This window comes from Miniopterus natalensis, chromosome 22, assembly GCF_054644295.1.
Source record: "Miniopterus natalensis isolate mMinNat1 chromosome 22, mMinNat1.hap1, whole genome shotgun sequence".
In the NCBI taxonomy this organism is placed as follows: Eukaryota; Metazoa; Chordata; class Mammalia; order Chiroptera; family Miniopteridae; genus Miniopterus; species Miniopterus natalensis.
In genome coordinates this window covers 688,802-704,458 of record NC_142102.1, presented here as the reverse complement: position 1 = coordinate 704,458, position 15,657 = coordinate 688,802, and the positions used below count along the sequence as shown (strand labels likewise).

At 48.7% G+C, this 15,657-nt stretch overlaps 2 protein-coding genes across 2 annotated transcripts in view; one reads left to right on the top strand and one right to left on the bottom strand.

Annotated features, from left to right (window-relative positions):
• The window catches only part of GABRA5 (gamma-aminobutyric acid type A receptor subunit alpha5), a 50,943-nt gene that overhangs the window by 23,028 nt on the left and 12,258 nt on the right, over nucleotides 1-15,657 (top strand). The window contains exon 6 of the mRNA XM_087829197.1: nucleotides 7,786-7,868. Within this exon, the coding sequence (XP_087685323.1) occupies nucleotides 7,786-7,868 (83 nt within the window). The remainder of the gene's footprint in view (nucleotides 1-7,785; nucleotides 7,869-15,657) is intronic.
• Nucleotides 1-15,657, bottom strand: part of GABRB3 (gamma-aminobutyric acid type A receptor subunit beta3) — a 185,065-nt gene that overhangs the window by 162,649 nt on the left and 6,759 nt on the right. The gene's annotated exons all lie outside the window — the stretch shown is intronic.

Sequence of the window (15,657 nt, the reverse complement as noted above, 5' to 3'; positions counted from 1 at the left end):
CAGCTCTGCCACCCGCTGTCACCCTGACCCAGCTCTGGGTCCTCGGTGCCCTGCAGCACCCAGGTGGTCTGGCTCTGAGCGTTTGCTGAGCTGCATTTGAAATCTCCCAGTTGAACTTGAGCTTCTTCAGAAAGGGACCGTGTGTTGATAGGCGGGATTCTGGGCAGTTAGTTCCCTGTGGTCAGTGTAACATGCCTGGCCCCTGGGCTGACCCTCAGAAGGAACGGACTGCGCATTGGTGGAAGAATGGGATGAATGAGACGTCTTTTCTTTTAAATATGTTTTTATTGATCTTAGAGAGAGAGGAAGGGAGAGGGAGAGAGAGCGAAACATTGATGAGAGAGACATCAACATAGATCAGCTGCCTCCTGCCCAATGCCCAGTGGATCGAGCCCACAGCCCGGGCATGTGTCCCGACCCGGAGTTAAACCATCGACCTATCGGTGCACGGGTTGGCTCTCAACCGCTGAGCCACAACAGCTGGGCAGGGCGGCCTTTACTTACCTTGGGGCCGCCTCACTGCTCAGACTTAGTTTGCGGGATTGAAAAGGGAGACCTAGGAAAGTTCTCTTGCACGACGCATTCAGTGCTTAGGTTTCTGCCAGTCTTCTAAAGATTCACATCTGTGTTTGGCTAACAAATTATACTTGAGGGGAACAAATGAGGACATTTCCATGGGACGCCCAGGCAGCTGCTGGCTCGGGTCTTGGCCCCAAGCCCCAGCTGCACAAAAAGAAGGTCCAGGCCCTCAGTGATGTCACATGGAAAGAACCACCTGACCTGGTCCACGAATTATTTTTCAACAACTTTGTGGCTTTTATGATGTGCCTGACACTTTACAAATATAATCTTATCCTCAAAACAGCATAAGGATGAGGTCCCATTATTACTCCTGTTCATAGATGAGGCGGGGGAAATAGGTGAAAACAAATTCACGGGAATCCGCCTATGAATTAAGCCCAAAGGCCCAGGCTCACCCGCCAGCACCTGTTTCAACGGAACTCAGAAGCCTGGCTGTGCGTTCCGCCAGCACCAGTGAAAATAGTGTCCACCAGGTGGCGCCGCGCCCACTCACATTTAGGAAAACAGGCTACAGGTTGGCTACAGTATCAGGCCCAAGCACCCGGTCCACAGACACATTTTCCCGGAGGATACAATGTTGCATTTTTGGGTGCTGTTCCATGCACCTGCGGTTGGCATGTCTGCATCCCCCTGAGGTTGCTCAGAGGCAGGAAATCTGCTCAGCCCCACAGCCTCCCCAGCCTGCACCTCCCTCCGGGCCATCGGGAGACAGCAGGGGGCCGAGTCAGGGTCCCAGGGCTGCTGAAAAGTCCTCTCCCTTCACCTGGCGTAAAGTGGGCGGCCTCCTGGTGTGCTGAAGTTGGTCATCTCACCCACACATGCTGTCCATCTGGGAGTTTGACTTCTTTATTTTATTACTACGGCGATCACATTTGTTTTATTTGTAACGCTGACTTATCCTAGCATCCCTGGAAGAAATCCCACTGGGTCATGGTGTAGGACCCTTTGACTATGCTCTTGAGTTGTTTCCTAATATTTCGTTACAAGTCTTCTGTATTCATCAGGGGTATTGGTCTGTAGGTTTTTGTTGTTGCTGTTTCTGAGACAGAGAGAGAGAAACACGGATTTGTTGTTCCACCTACTTACGCATCATTGGTTATTTCTTGTATGTGGCCTGACTGGGGATCGAACCCACAACCTTGACCTGTCAGGACGATAGGTACTCAACCAATGGAGCTACCCGGCCAGGGCCCCCTACAATCTTTAAATAGGGGTGATTATTTTTAAAAGGCCTTCTAAAAGTATGAATAATTAAATAAACTATAAATATTTCAGTGGCCATCCAACAAGAAACTAATCAACATTGTTAATCTAATTTTTATTATTAAACTTATTTTTTTCCCAGTAGAATCTGAGCTTTTTCCGCAGTGCTTCCAGCAATATTAATGAGGTCAATAAACAGACGCTATTAAATACACAGGTAGGAGATGTCGTTTCCTGTTGGCATTAAATCCCAGAAGGTAAAGGACCCAGGTGACAGTGATAAAAGGGCCATTAGGCTGAGGCGAGGCAGGAAAGACCTCTCTAGGTCCTTTGTAGCTGTGGCTGGAAGGGGGGCGAGGTGGTGGCTTTGCCTGGGCCGGGGAGGGCGGGTGTGGGTGTCCAGAGCCGGTATCCTAAGGAGATGGGCCCTGACGATGTGGAGTGAAGCCCACGTCCAAGCACAGGGACCTGCACCGTGACTTTGCCGCCTGGTGGACAGCAATGGCCTGGAGGAATCGGGCGGCAGGGGGCTGCCGGGTGGTCGCAGTGCCCAGGGAGGAGCCGAGGGAATGGACAGAACCGGACGGTCATTTGGGAGGAAGAAGTGTCAGGACTTGTTGACGGACTGGGACTGGAGCGGTGCAGGGGAAATGTCACAGATGACACTTTCTATATTCATCAGGGATACTGGTCTCTAGTTAGTTGCTGTTTCTGAGACAGAGAGAGAGAGAAACGTGGATTTGCTGTTCCACGTATCTACACCTTCATCGGTTATTTCTTGTAGGTGCCCTGATGTGTGTCTTGCATGTGCCCTGGGGGGGGATCCAGCCCCGGCTGTGTCTCGCAGAAGCGGCACCTTCCCCGGGGAGCGACCGGAGCACTCGAGGGGCACCAGGGTCAGAGAAAGCTCAGATTTTGTTTTCGGTGGGCTGGCCCCGTGTTGCTGAGACAGACAGAATGCAATCCAATTAGATGTTCCCTGCTTGACAGGGACATAAATATTACTGAGCCCTTGCCCTGCGGCCCGAGTGTCGGCAGGAGGTCAGCGGCGGTCAGCCTGCCGGTGCTCACGCCCGAGGGGACGGCGGGCAGACGCGGGGCCTCACCCCTGCGCACGGTGGCACTTTCATTGTCACCTGTTTACGCAAGTTGGCCAAGGCTGTCAGCTCGTCTCCTGGCCAAGTGCACTCTCGCCTCCGTTCACCTTTCTCGCTCGGCCTCTGGTCGCTGGAGCGGGACCCTGCCTGAGAGCTCTCGTCCTTCTTCCCCGTATAAACCCCATTTCCAGTCGCCTCCGCGCACCAGAGATGTTTCTGTCCCCTCGCCGGAGGGAGGAGAGGAGGCTAAGTCTGTGAGTTTCACCCCTGGAGGGGGTCAGGCGCTCTCCCACGAGGGGCCGGACATACATTTTCCCCTGTTTTGTAGATGAGATTTGGCACCTTCCAAAGTCCCCGGGACCCCAGAGACCCAGCCTGGCCGACCGTGTGCGGTTTGCCTTCGGGCCTCCGTCTTGGTTGGTTGCTCCCCTGCAAATGCGTCTGTTTCCGCGGCCCAGAGCCTCACGACTTAGATGCTTTAAAACGCAGTTGAGCGCAGGTTTCAGTCTTGGTGGCCAGGGTTCAATGCGTGTAAGGAGGCCTCGTGGCCCGCACCCGCCGAGGTCAGGCACGGCCCCGAATTCCTCGCACCCAGCGCCAGCTTCCCTGGGTTTTCGTTAAGCCGCGGCCTCGACGCGTAACTGCCCCGATTTCACTGTTTCTCTGCCCCGCGGCCAGCCCCCAGCGACCAGAGGTCACCCATCAGTGACGTCCCCCCCCATCTCCGCCCCGGCGTGTGGCCACGGCCACTCGGCTCCTGCTTGCTCCCCGCGCCTCTCTCTTCTTCATTCTCAATACATAAGCCAGGGAGAAATTTATTTTTTTATTTTTTTAAAAATATGTCTTTATTGATTTCAGAGAGAGGAAGGGAGAAGGAGAGAGAGAGAAACATCAGTGATGAGAGAGTCACTGATCGGCTGCCTCCTGCTCGCCCCCGATTGGGGATCGAGCCCCCAACCTGGGCCTGTGCCCCGACCGGGAATCGAACCCCGATCGCCTGGATCCTAGGCCGATGCTCAACCGCTGAGCCGCGCCCGGCCGGGCTAGCCAGGGAGAAATTTAAATACTCTCTGGGCCCTGGCGGGGCAGCTCAGTTGGAACATCGCCCCGATGCACCAAGGCTGTGGGTTCGAATCCCGGTCAGGGCCCATACAAGACCCAACCAACGATGCCTAGATACGGAGAACAACAAATCTCTCTCTTTCTAAAAATCAGTGAGCATATCCTTGGGTAAGGACTTTTTAAAAAACCCTCTTTGTTCCCACCACACCCCCTCCATTCTTCTATTTAACACCCTTTATCTCTCACAAGCACCCTTGGGACAGCAGCCAGTGCTGACGTGGGTGATCTGTCATCTCAAGATCCTTAACGTAATCACGGCCGCAGAGGCCCTTTTCCCATAGAAGGCGCCGTCTACAGCGCCCAGGGATTAGCACCCGATCTCTTTGGGGCCGTTATTTAGCCACTACGGTCGTTCACAAGGTCTGCTTTCCACGCGGCCGTAGACAGTTCAGCTAAGCTTTCTGTGGCTGTGCAACAAGCTCTGGTTTCTAGTGACACGTCCCTCATTGCCTTCTGAGCCTCTCCGGCAGGGCCTCTGATGTCCACGTTTCTAGCAAATAATGTCAATTCCCCCCCCAGGCTCCTCCCTGCCTCCCCCCCCCCGCCCAGGTCCCACTGCAAAATCATTAACACCCATGTTTCCATTCAGACTGTTCAAGGCGGTCTTGGCCTTTTCTACGATGAATCTCAAAGTCCCCCAGCCTGTGCCTCTGCCCCGCTCCAAAGTTACCTCCGCATTTCTAGGTCTTTGTTACAGTTGCACCCTCGGTCTGGGGACCAAAATTTGTAACTGTTTCCTACTGATGCTGTAACAAAGTCACGCAGATGTATTGGCTACAATACAATCAATGTATTGTTTGCACATCTGGAGGTCAGAAGTTCTCAAAAGGGTCTTACAAGCCCTCGACGGGAAGCTCGGTTGCTTAATGTCGTCCCCATACGCCGAGGTTGCGGGTTCGATCCCCGATCAGGGCACGTGCAGGAATCAACCAATGATGCATAAATAAGTGGGACAGTGATTTGATGTTTCTCTCTCCCTCTCCCTTCCCCTTTCTCTAAAAGGCAATTAAAAAATATTTTGAAAAAATTAAAGCAAGCCCAGCCGGGCGTGGCTCAGCGGTGGAGCATCGACCTAGGGTCCAGGAGATCGAGGTTTGATTCCCGGTCAGGGCACAGGCCCGGGGTGCGGGCTCCATCCCCAGTTGGGGGCCTGCAGGAGGCAGCCGATCAATTATGACTCTCTCATTGATGTTTCTCTCTCTCCCTCTCCCTTCCTCTCTCTGAAGTCAATAAAGACATATTTTAAAAAAAAATTAAAAGGGGTCTTACAAGGCTAAAATGAAGCTGTAGGCAGGATTGCACCTGTTCTAAATTCCCTGCATTTCTGGGTTCACGGTCACAAGACCACCTCCCTGGCTCCAAGGGGACCCCTGTGATTATACTGGGCCCACGTGGCTGACCCAGGATCATCTCCTCCATCCCCGGAGCCTTAACTTAGTCCTGTCTGCACGGCCCCTTTGCCTTTTAAGGTGACCTTCCTTAGGCCGTGGACATCTCTGCAGGGCCCTTGTTCTGCCTGCCGGCACCACCTTCTCCTGCATTGATGCCATTTTCATGCGAATGAAACCTCAGATCTGAGGAACATATTGGGGGAAACCTGGAGGCAAACGCCCTCCTCGCACTTACCAGCTCTTTTTTGCAGAGCAGCTGCTGTGATGTCTCTTTTTCCATTGGGAAGACTGGACCAGAGAGGTTAGGCAGTTTGACAGAGGCCACACAGTTAATGGCAGAGCTAGCCCTGAATTCGGCTGTGTGGACCATCTCAAAGTGCTCCCCTGGTTGGTAGGGCAGAGAGGGCGATGCAGATCCAAGCTGAAGGAAATACTTAAACAAAGGAACAAAAGAAGCCCCTTTCCTTGAACCTAAAGTTAAGATGTTAAAAATTGAGACCCTGTATTGCAATAAGTTAATGCTTGAATCTCTTAACAGAAATTCGAAGTAAAACAAAAATCCCACTTTGGAAGAAAAGCTGAATTCTTGGATCCACCAGTAATTCACGAGGTTTTTCCTGAGGCAGGTTCCTTAATGTCTTCGGTGTCACTGTCTCTGTCTGCAAAGCAGGCTCCTGGGGGCGGCCTGGCGGCTCCTTTGAGCTGCTGGTGCAGAGCTTCTTGCTCAATTCCGAGTGGCAGGGGCGGCTTCACATCAAGGCCTCTCCATCTCAAGGACCCGGTGAATGGAGGCTCCCTCTTGTCTAGAGATATTTGTGAGTGTGATCAAAGCAGAGGCCAGTTTTGAAATGCTTTTAAAGGAAGCGCAGAATCAGTGCTGTTCTCTGAGGCTGAAACATGGGCTGTTGGGAGATTTTCTGACCAGCGAGAGACCTGTAGAGGTGACGGATATTTTTCAATGTTTGGGATTATTCTTAGAGGGTCTATTAAAACGGGGAATCAATCTGGGAAGCTCCGACGACAGCATTTATGGAGATGGTAATTATAGAATTACCGCTTTTTATGGTTTACTGGAATTATTGGCTCTTTATTACTATTGTTTTAATTATTTGTTCCTACAGTGATTCTTCTTTACAGATCCAGCGACACTCTGCCCAGCCCTCTCCGACCCTCCCCCTCCTGCTGCTGCTAAAAGCAGACTCCTTGGTCTACATTCTTTGTCGTTTTCAATTTAATTTTATTGATTGATTTTAGAGAAAGAGGAAATTGATGCGTCTCCCCCCCTCTCCCTTCCTCTCTCTCTCTCAAATCAATAAAAACAGTAAAAGCAAAACGTCTGTAGAGAATGAAAAGCCCCTGCCGTCAGGGAGCCCCTGCAGTGACCGGGGCAGGGCCGGATAATAATTCTGCATTCTTGCCCCGACCCCTGAATCCCTGTGCATCACTTTCTCACCTCGTCAGCTGATGTGTTCGCAGCGACAGATCTCACGTCTGTTCTGATTGGGCCTGTTAATGCCAGGACAGTGCTCCACACCGTGTCTGGAGTAGACACGGCAGCTATTAGGCCCACGGATCGCTGCTATAGTCGCTGGGGGTGGTGGCGGGGGTGGGGGTGGTGGTGGTTAGAAGGCCAGACTTGGATTAAAAACAATAATTAGATTGCATCGAAAGATCGCTGTCATAACACAATTTCGCTGGCTTCACAGTGTGTCGACACCGGCCCAGTACCCAGAAATGACTCAGCTTCTGGTTCCTAACCCAGTCTGCGAATTTATTCCGTGTTTACAGTTTCTGAGCTTATCAACGGTTTTAGAAAATACGTATATTCGGCCTTGTTCGGGGAAGTTTTTTTAGATCAATCTGGTTAAGGAATGGAAACAAAGAATAAATTATTTTTAGAGGCATCTCAAATGACTTTACAGTGGTAATGTATGAACAGGCACGCACACCAAGTCGCAGAAGTCGAGGGGATTGGAATAAAGCCTGTTTCTTTTTATTTTTATTTTAGAGAGTGAGGAAAGGAGAGGGAGAGAGAGAGAGACAGTGATGCGAGGGAGAAACATCGATCGGTCACCTCCTGTATGCCCCAACCGGGGATCCAGCCCATAGCCTGGGCATGTGCCCTGACTGGGAATCAAACCGGAGACCCTTCGGTGCATGGAACAACACTCAACCCACTGAGCCACCCCAGCCAGGGCGAGACTTATTTCTAGTGGATATTCATCTACAGTGCAAACCTCTGTAATTTGATGGGACAGTTTAGACAATAAAAGAGCCATTAAAATTAAAATAACGGGTGAAATTCTTACTATGGCTCTCTGGAGCGTAGTAGTTGCTTAATAAACAGCAGAGCTGCGGAGTCACTGAAAGCCTTCGTCTCTTCTTTTCAGCTTGACCATCTCTGCGGAGTGTCCGATGCAGCTTGAGGACTTCCCGATGGACGCCCACGCCTGCCCCCTGAAGTTTGGCAGCTGTAAGTTATTTTCATGAGTCAGAGCCGTGGGTATCCTTTCGGGGTGCGGCTGCATGCATTCAGGAGAATTTGGGTTGTCTGTGGGAATGAGCCCACTAGAAGCTGCAGTCTGCTCCAGAAGATGGGGAGTGCTGTGGGGCCCACACTCCTTTGTCCTTGTGGACTGTCCTTCTTGTCTCTGCCCTTGAGAGGGATGTGAGTGGCGGCACTTACCACCTAGAGCAAGCTCCTGGGTTCACCTAGCAGGCCTTTCTTGTTTTCGCTTCTCAGATTTCAGGTCACCTCCTGCAGGGACCCCCCTTCAACACCCAATTTCTAGTAGCCAGTCAGTACCTTTTGGATTGCACTGTAGTCACTGCTGTCAACTCGCTTCTTCTAGAATGTTCCGTAAGAACAACACAGTCTGTCGTGTCTGATCACCCCTTGCCTTGTGCATATATAGGAAACATGTTGCTTCAGGAGATAACAAATTCATTAGAGGCATACGTCTCTGATTCTACTAGAAATTCCTGCATCCCAGTCCTTCCGGAGAGCGCTGTGGAGACATTGGCCTCACTGCTCAGACGTGGGGAGGCAGGGCTGGTGCCGATGGACTGTGCCCTTCTTTCTTTACACTATCCATTGGTGCCCATGCCCAGGTGAAGTTGCCTTTCTTTGACAACGAGCAGCCCATACCCTGGGCCTGAGTCCTGGCTATTCTGCTCCTTTGCTCAGTGACTGTGGCCAAGTAGCTCCTTCAAGCTTCTTTTCTCAGTTGTAAATTGGTTGTGAGGTAATGTTTCAGACTGGCAGAGTAACACCAATTAAAGTGCTCAAGAAGTGTCCTTCATCATCATCACCCCTGTAAAAGTTCATTGTGTTAATAGCTGGGTGACCGAATGCACGTCTCATCACCATAGATGACTTCTGTTTCACCCATTCATTGCTTATGGAATGAACACTTTGTCTAACATTCATATTGCCATGCCAGCAATTAAAGTGCTGGGATATATGTATTAATATTTGCCTGGGATATCTTTTACACCATTTTTTCTTAATACGTGATGAATATTTTTGCTGGATATAAGATTATGTTCTGACAGTTCTTTTGACACTTGAAAAATGTGCCACTTTATTCTTGCCTCCATATTTTCTGACAAAAAGTCTGCTGTCATTCAAATAATTTTTTCCCTTGTAGGTAAGGTGTCATTTTTCTCCGGTGGCTTTCAATAATTGGATTTGCTCAGACTCTTGATTCTATATATTTTTGCCAAATTTAAGAAGTATGATCAGCTATCTTTTGAATACTTTTCCTGCCACATCTTTTTTCTCATCTCCTTTCCTGACTTCAGCAACATGAATATTAGATATTTTGTTCTATTTCCGTCAGTACTGAGCCTCTTTTCATTTTGTCTCTGTTTTTCAGATTACGCTGATGAGCTCGTTCATTGAACTTTTTAATATGATTATTATATTTTTAAGTTCTGTGAAGGTTAATTTTATGTGTCAACTTGCTGGGTCAGGGCATGACTAGATATTTGGTCAGACATGATTCTGGAGGTGTTTGTGAGGATATTTTTAGATAGGAATATCATTTAAATCAGTAGATGGAGTAAAGCAGATTGCCCTCCCTGCTGTGGATGGGCCTCACCCAATCAGTTGAAGTCCTGAATAGGACAAAAGGGCTGAGTGAAAGGGAATTTCTTCTGCCTGGCTCCCTTGATCACATACATGGGTCTTTCCTGCCTTTGGACTCAAACTGAAGCATCAGCTCTTGTTGGGTCTCCAGTCTGCCAGCTCTCAGACTGGAACTACACCATCAGCCCTTTCTCAGCCTTCAGTTTTGCACAAATATGTATATTTTAATTTTGAGAAGTGGCCTACTGCTTGTAACAAATACCTAAAAATGTGGAATTGGCTTCAGAATTGTAACTGTGAGAGAGAAGCTGGTGAGGTCTGTGGTAGGTGCTAGAAGAAGCCAAGATTGCTCAGAGGGCTGAGAAATAAAGGAGGAGCCTGGAGAGAAAACCTCCGTATCCTTAGAAAATACAGAAATAGCCACGAACAGAACTGGTAGAACTATGGACGTTTATGGTCTTCCGGTGAGATCTCAGGCAGAAATGACAGATAGGTTCTCGGAAACTGGAGGAAAAGGATCCTTGTTATAAACTGGCAAAGCACTTGGCTGAATTGTGTCCTAGTGTTTTGTGGAAGGTAGAACTTGCGAACTTTGAAACTGAATGTTTAGCTGAGGATATTTCTAAGCAAAGTGATGATGGCACACTTGGTTCCTCCTGACTGTTGACAGTAAAATGTGAGGAGCGAGAGATGAATTAAAGAAGGAATTGTTCAACAAAAGGACCAGAATGCAAAGAGTTGGAAAACTCTCAGTCTATTCATATTTTGAAAAATGCGGAAGCTTGTTCTGGGGAGAACACCAAGGTGTGGCTGGACAGTGACTTCATATGGCTCCAAAGGCAACTCAGAGATCATCCGACCTGCTGTTACCACGACAGGGTTGGGGAGCCACACTACCTCCACTTGGGTTTCAAAGGGCAGTGTCACCCCCACAGCTGTGCTAGAAACAAATGGAAAGGCAGAAAAACCTCAGCAAAGAAAGAGAAAAGATAAAGAAAAACCAAACAGAAGTTTTAGAATGTATGTTGGACTGCTCAGGCTACCCTGACAAAATGTCATAGTCTGGGTGGCTTAAACGACCAAGATTTCTTTTCTCGGAGATCTGGAAGCTGGGAGGTCCGAGATCAAGTGGCCAGGAGGTTCAGTTGTAGTGATGGCTGTCTTTCCTGCTCTCAGCTGCCTTCCTGCTGTGTGCTCACAAGGCCTTTTCTCATTGCATGTGTTTGTAGGGAGATATTTGTCTCTCTTCCTATTCTTCTAAGGGCACTAATACTATTGGATTAGGGCCCCACCCTGATGACTTGATTTATCTTTAATTACAAAGGCCCTATCTCCAAATACAGTAATATTGGGGATAGGGTTCCAGCATATGAATTTTGGGGGGCACAATTCGGTCCATATCATTCTGCCACTGCCCCCCCAGTTACTGTCCTTCCTGCCTGCAGAGTACATTCATTCCATCCCAGAAGCACCAAAAGCCTTAACTTATTCCAGCATCAACTCTAAAGTGTCAAGTCCCAAGTCCCACCTAAGTATCACCTAAAGCAGATATGGGTGAGACCCAATGCATCCTGGGGAAAATTCCTCTCCAGGTGTGAACTTGAGAAACCAAACAAGTCTTGTGCCTCTAAAATACAATGGAGGAACAGACACTGGGTAGACATTCCTATTTCTAAAGAGAAATCAGAAGGAAGAAACGGGTAATGAGTCCCAAGCAACTCTCAAACATAGCAAGGTGAATTCCATGAGATCTTAAGTCTCCAGAATAATCCTCTTTGGTTCTATTCCTTCCCTCCAGGTCCACTGGGGGGCAGTGTCACCCCAATTGCTCTGTGGGGTGTTTCTGCCAAGGCTCTCTGAATGGCCAGTTTTAGAATTTGTACTTGGTCCTTTTAGTTTCAATGTCCCAGCTAAGATTTACTCTTAGTTTTTTTTGTTTTGTTTTGTTTTTAATATATTTTTATTGATTTCAGAGAGAGAAAGGGAGAGAGAGAGACACAGAAACATCAATGATGAGAGAGTCATTGATCGGCTGCCTCCTGCACGCCCCCCACTGGGGATCAAGCCCAAAACCCGGGCATGTGCCCCCACCGGGAATAGAGCTACACTGGCCGGGCTTACTTCTTTAGAGTAATTTTTTATTACAAAACATTACATTCTGTACCCATAAGCATGGGCATAATAGCTGTTCTCAAATCCTCATGTGCTAAATGCAGGATCTGAGTCCTCTTGGGGTCATTTTGTATTGATTATATTTTCTGTTGACTATCAAACCTTTTTTTCCTTTGTCTTTTCCATTGGAGAATTTTGAATTCTTTCCTGAATATTTCAGTGTTACGTTGCTGAAACTGTGGATTCTGTTAAGTTAGAGTGTTGTTATTATTTTTTTACCCAGTTAACTTGACTGAAGAAAAACTTAAAACTCTGTCTTTCGTGTGATAGGCAAGAGCTGAAACATCGGGTGATTTTTACTTGAGCCGGGCTGGTGGGATTCTGCTCCATGTCTGCATGATTCAGGGGCGAGTTCGACATCTGGGTGGAGTCCACATACATCCGGGCACGTCAGGTGTGGGGCTTTTCTCTGTGGCTCCCCCTTCCCAGGATTTTACTCATTTCCAGCTCTGATACTTCCATGGTCCAGACACTTTGCTTTGGTTCTCCAAGCCTGTAAGACTGAGGGGGTCTCGCTGCGCTTTAACCATCTCCCAGCTCCAACTCACGGCTTTTTAAGTGAAAAGCCATTCTTTTCTCTCAACTCCCTCCCATCTCTCCCTGTATCTGTTCTCCCTCCAGTCCCTTCAGGGAGTTATTTTTTCCAACGTGTCCAGGGTTCATAGTTGTTACCTAATAACTGCCACTCTGCCGTTGCTGACGGGGGAGCATCTTGTGACTCCAAGGGTTTCGTTTTCTATTGTTTTTATCATTCCAAAGAGGTTTTTGGAATTAGGAGAGGTAAATATGTGTGCTGAGCCAAAAGATTAGGTTGGGTGGAAATAATCCGTTCTTTTTCAAACTCTGATCTTCAAATGCCATGGAGAGATAAAACACGTTTATTTGGGGAAAGCGGTGTAATGAAAAGAAGGTCTCACCAGGATTTATTTAAATTACTCGCTGCCATGGGCTGGCTGTCTTAATCAGTGCTCGGACAAACCTTCAAAAGCTCCCTAAGGCCTCTCGCTTGGGAATCACTGGTTCATGTCCCTGCAGGAAAGTGAATTCTTCATGTTCCCAAGAAGAAGTGAGTTGAATAACTTAGAACATGCCCGTCTTTGTATATAGAGATTGTGCTCTTGAAAAAAGACAAAACACTGAAAGCGAGATTGTTATTTTTTTCATCATTAGTTAAATAAGTTCAGTCGATGTGATATTCAGACTTCATGGCCTCTGTGTGCAGGGCACAAAAGCAGTTCTGGGTTTAGGAAAGTATGTGACCCTTTAATCCTTCCACCAAGTTATCTCCTAGTCAACAACCTGCCGACTGCAGTTAACCCTTTGCGGCCGTATTAAATTTGGACATGGGTGTCGTACTGGTCGGAAGTAATTTCCATTAAAGAGCAGTGATACATAACATGCAAGATTATGAAGGATAAACAAGATTTATGAACTGATACATGAATGGAGTTAAGATTCGTTCGGTTCCTGGCTGTGGTGGCTGAGAGCAGACATACGACCGGAACGGTAAAAAAGCTTTGGTGGCTGAGAGGAGACAAACGACCGCAAAGGGTTAAATCATTTATCACATTCAAGCCAAAACACAGGTCGGGGAGGTCTTGTCCCTTCCCCAGTCAGTCAAACCAAATGAGGTCAGTGAGCGTAGGTATCGCCTGAGACTTTGAACTCTCACGTCAAATTTATTTTTATCTGAAGATTGTTTTATTTAGATGTTGATTTTTTATATTTGCTGTTAATATCATTACTACACTCTACAAAGCAATGAGAAGGATTTTCTTTGAATATCCGTCCTGTTTGTATACCGTTGACCTCACCTTTCCTCGACTCATATGGTTTCAGCTCAGGGCATAATAATTTTAAGAGAAAAAAAAAATGTTACTCAATTAAATGTTTCTCTTCCTCCTTTTGTCTTTCATTTTTTGGCCTTACTAAAAATAGCTGCCTGGCCAAGTAGTTTACTTATACCGTGAGCATCTGAGCCTGCAGAGGCTAAATGTGATAGTCTAATGAGTTTCAAATGATTCAATGACAGTTCTCCGCCGTCAGGAGACAAAGGGATGCAAATAGGTGTCATTATGCTAATGAGCCACATGCTCCGGCTTCTCTAATGCGGAGCCCGGTTGACAGGCCTTCTGTTATCGCGTCTCTGCTCTCAGTCCCACGCTGCAATCCGCCGGGTTCACAGAGAGATGTGTCTAGTCTGCAAGGAAAGTCCTTCCACATAATGGCACGGCTTACATTTGGGAGACAAATCAGGACTATTTAGAAGAGAAAAAAAGAACTTAATTTTTTTGTTGTTCATTTTCTTTGTTTAGTGATGCATGAAATACTAGACCAAGTCGTGAGACAACATCTGGGCTCATGAAAATGAATACTGAGTTAGACGCGGATGCCTCTTTGGTAAACATCTCATGGAGAGAAGTTCAGAAATGTGGGGTAGATCTTACTATAGTGAGTTGTCAGTGCATTGGAATGATTCCTCCGCTCCTTCACTGGGCATGGCCAGTGCAACCGCCTGGCATGAGTATGGGTGACCTAGAACGTGGGGGGCCCAGGCCGTGTGATCTAGAACATGGGGGGCCAAGGCAGTGTGATCTAGAACACGGGGGGCCCAGGCTGTGTGATCTAGAACATGGGGGGGCTGCACAGGCTGTGTGATCTAGAACATGGGGGGGCAGGCTGTGTGATCTAGAACGCAGGGTCTGGGCCGCGTCATCTAGAACACAGGGACCAGTCCTGTGATCTAGAATGCAGGGAACCCAGTCTGTGCAACCTAGAATGTGGGGCTCAGTCTATGTGATCTAAACTATGGGATCTGGTCCGTGTGATCTAAAGCACAGGATCCTGTCCATGTGATCTAGAGTGCAGGGCTCAGTCTGTGTGATCTAGCACTTGGGGCCCAGTTTTGTGTGATCTAGAACTCAGGGTCTGGGCTGCATGATCTAGAACACAGGGACCGGTCTTGTGCTCTAAAATTGGGGGGGGGCCAGTCTGTGCAACCTAGAATGTGGGGCCCAGTCTATGTGATCTAAAGTGTGGAGTCCGGTCCGTGTGATCTAAAGCACAGGATCCTGTCCATGTGACCTAGAGTGCAGGGTCCGGTATGTGTGATCTAGAACTCAGAGTCCAGTCTTGCGCGATGTAGAACGCAGGGTCTAGTCTGTGGTGTCTCAGAAGCACGCTGAGGTTTACCTGGGTTGTGTCTAAGTTTAGATGCATCCCTTGGCCTTGACTGCTCTTTAGCAGATACGTTGGGCGTGCTGTGCGTTCTGCTGGGCACAGGGAGCCACACAGAAGCAGGAATGGTGCTGGGCTCCCAAGGAGCTGATGGTGGACACAATGGGTGATCAGGTTAAACACCCTCCTGCAGCCACAGGCCACTTGGAGTTCACAGGCGGGAAGCTCACGGTGGGGATGAGATTTTGAGCTGAACCCAGAAGACATAACAGAAATTAGGACAAATGCCAGGGCTGGTTAGCGGAGGTGTTGAGCGCCTCCTTCGGGGAGGGATGGGAGGGCGTTACACCCCAACCAGGGAGGGCCTTAGACACAAAAGTGTGAACGAGTGGGCAGGGCAGGGGACGTTTGGGAGCAAAGGGGAGCATGTGCTGAGCTCGCTATTATGGCAGCGAAACCAAGAGCTAGGACTTGCCAGGAGCACGGAAGTGACGGGAGCTGAGAGGTGGCGGGTGCTCGTGCGGGATGGAAAGTGGCAGCAGAAGAGCAGGTGACTCGGGAAACAGTTTCCGTGAGGAGACTGGAGGCGTCGGAAGGACCTGCCGATGTGAACGTAACAAGCTGATCAGCTTACGGGGGTCGAGGGACACGGAGGCGTCTCCTCCTCACGCTCCCGGCCTTCAGGACGCTGCTCATTTCTCTCCACAACCAGAGGGTGACAGTCCTCTGTCCTTTTTGGATTTGGTCCCACTAACGTCCCTAGACCCAGCGAGCAGGGTCTCTTGGAGTCTCTGTCACCCCGGTCAGGGCCGGGCCCCACCTG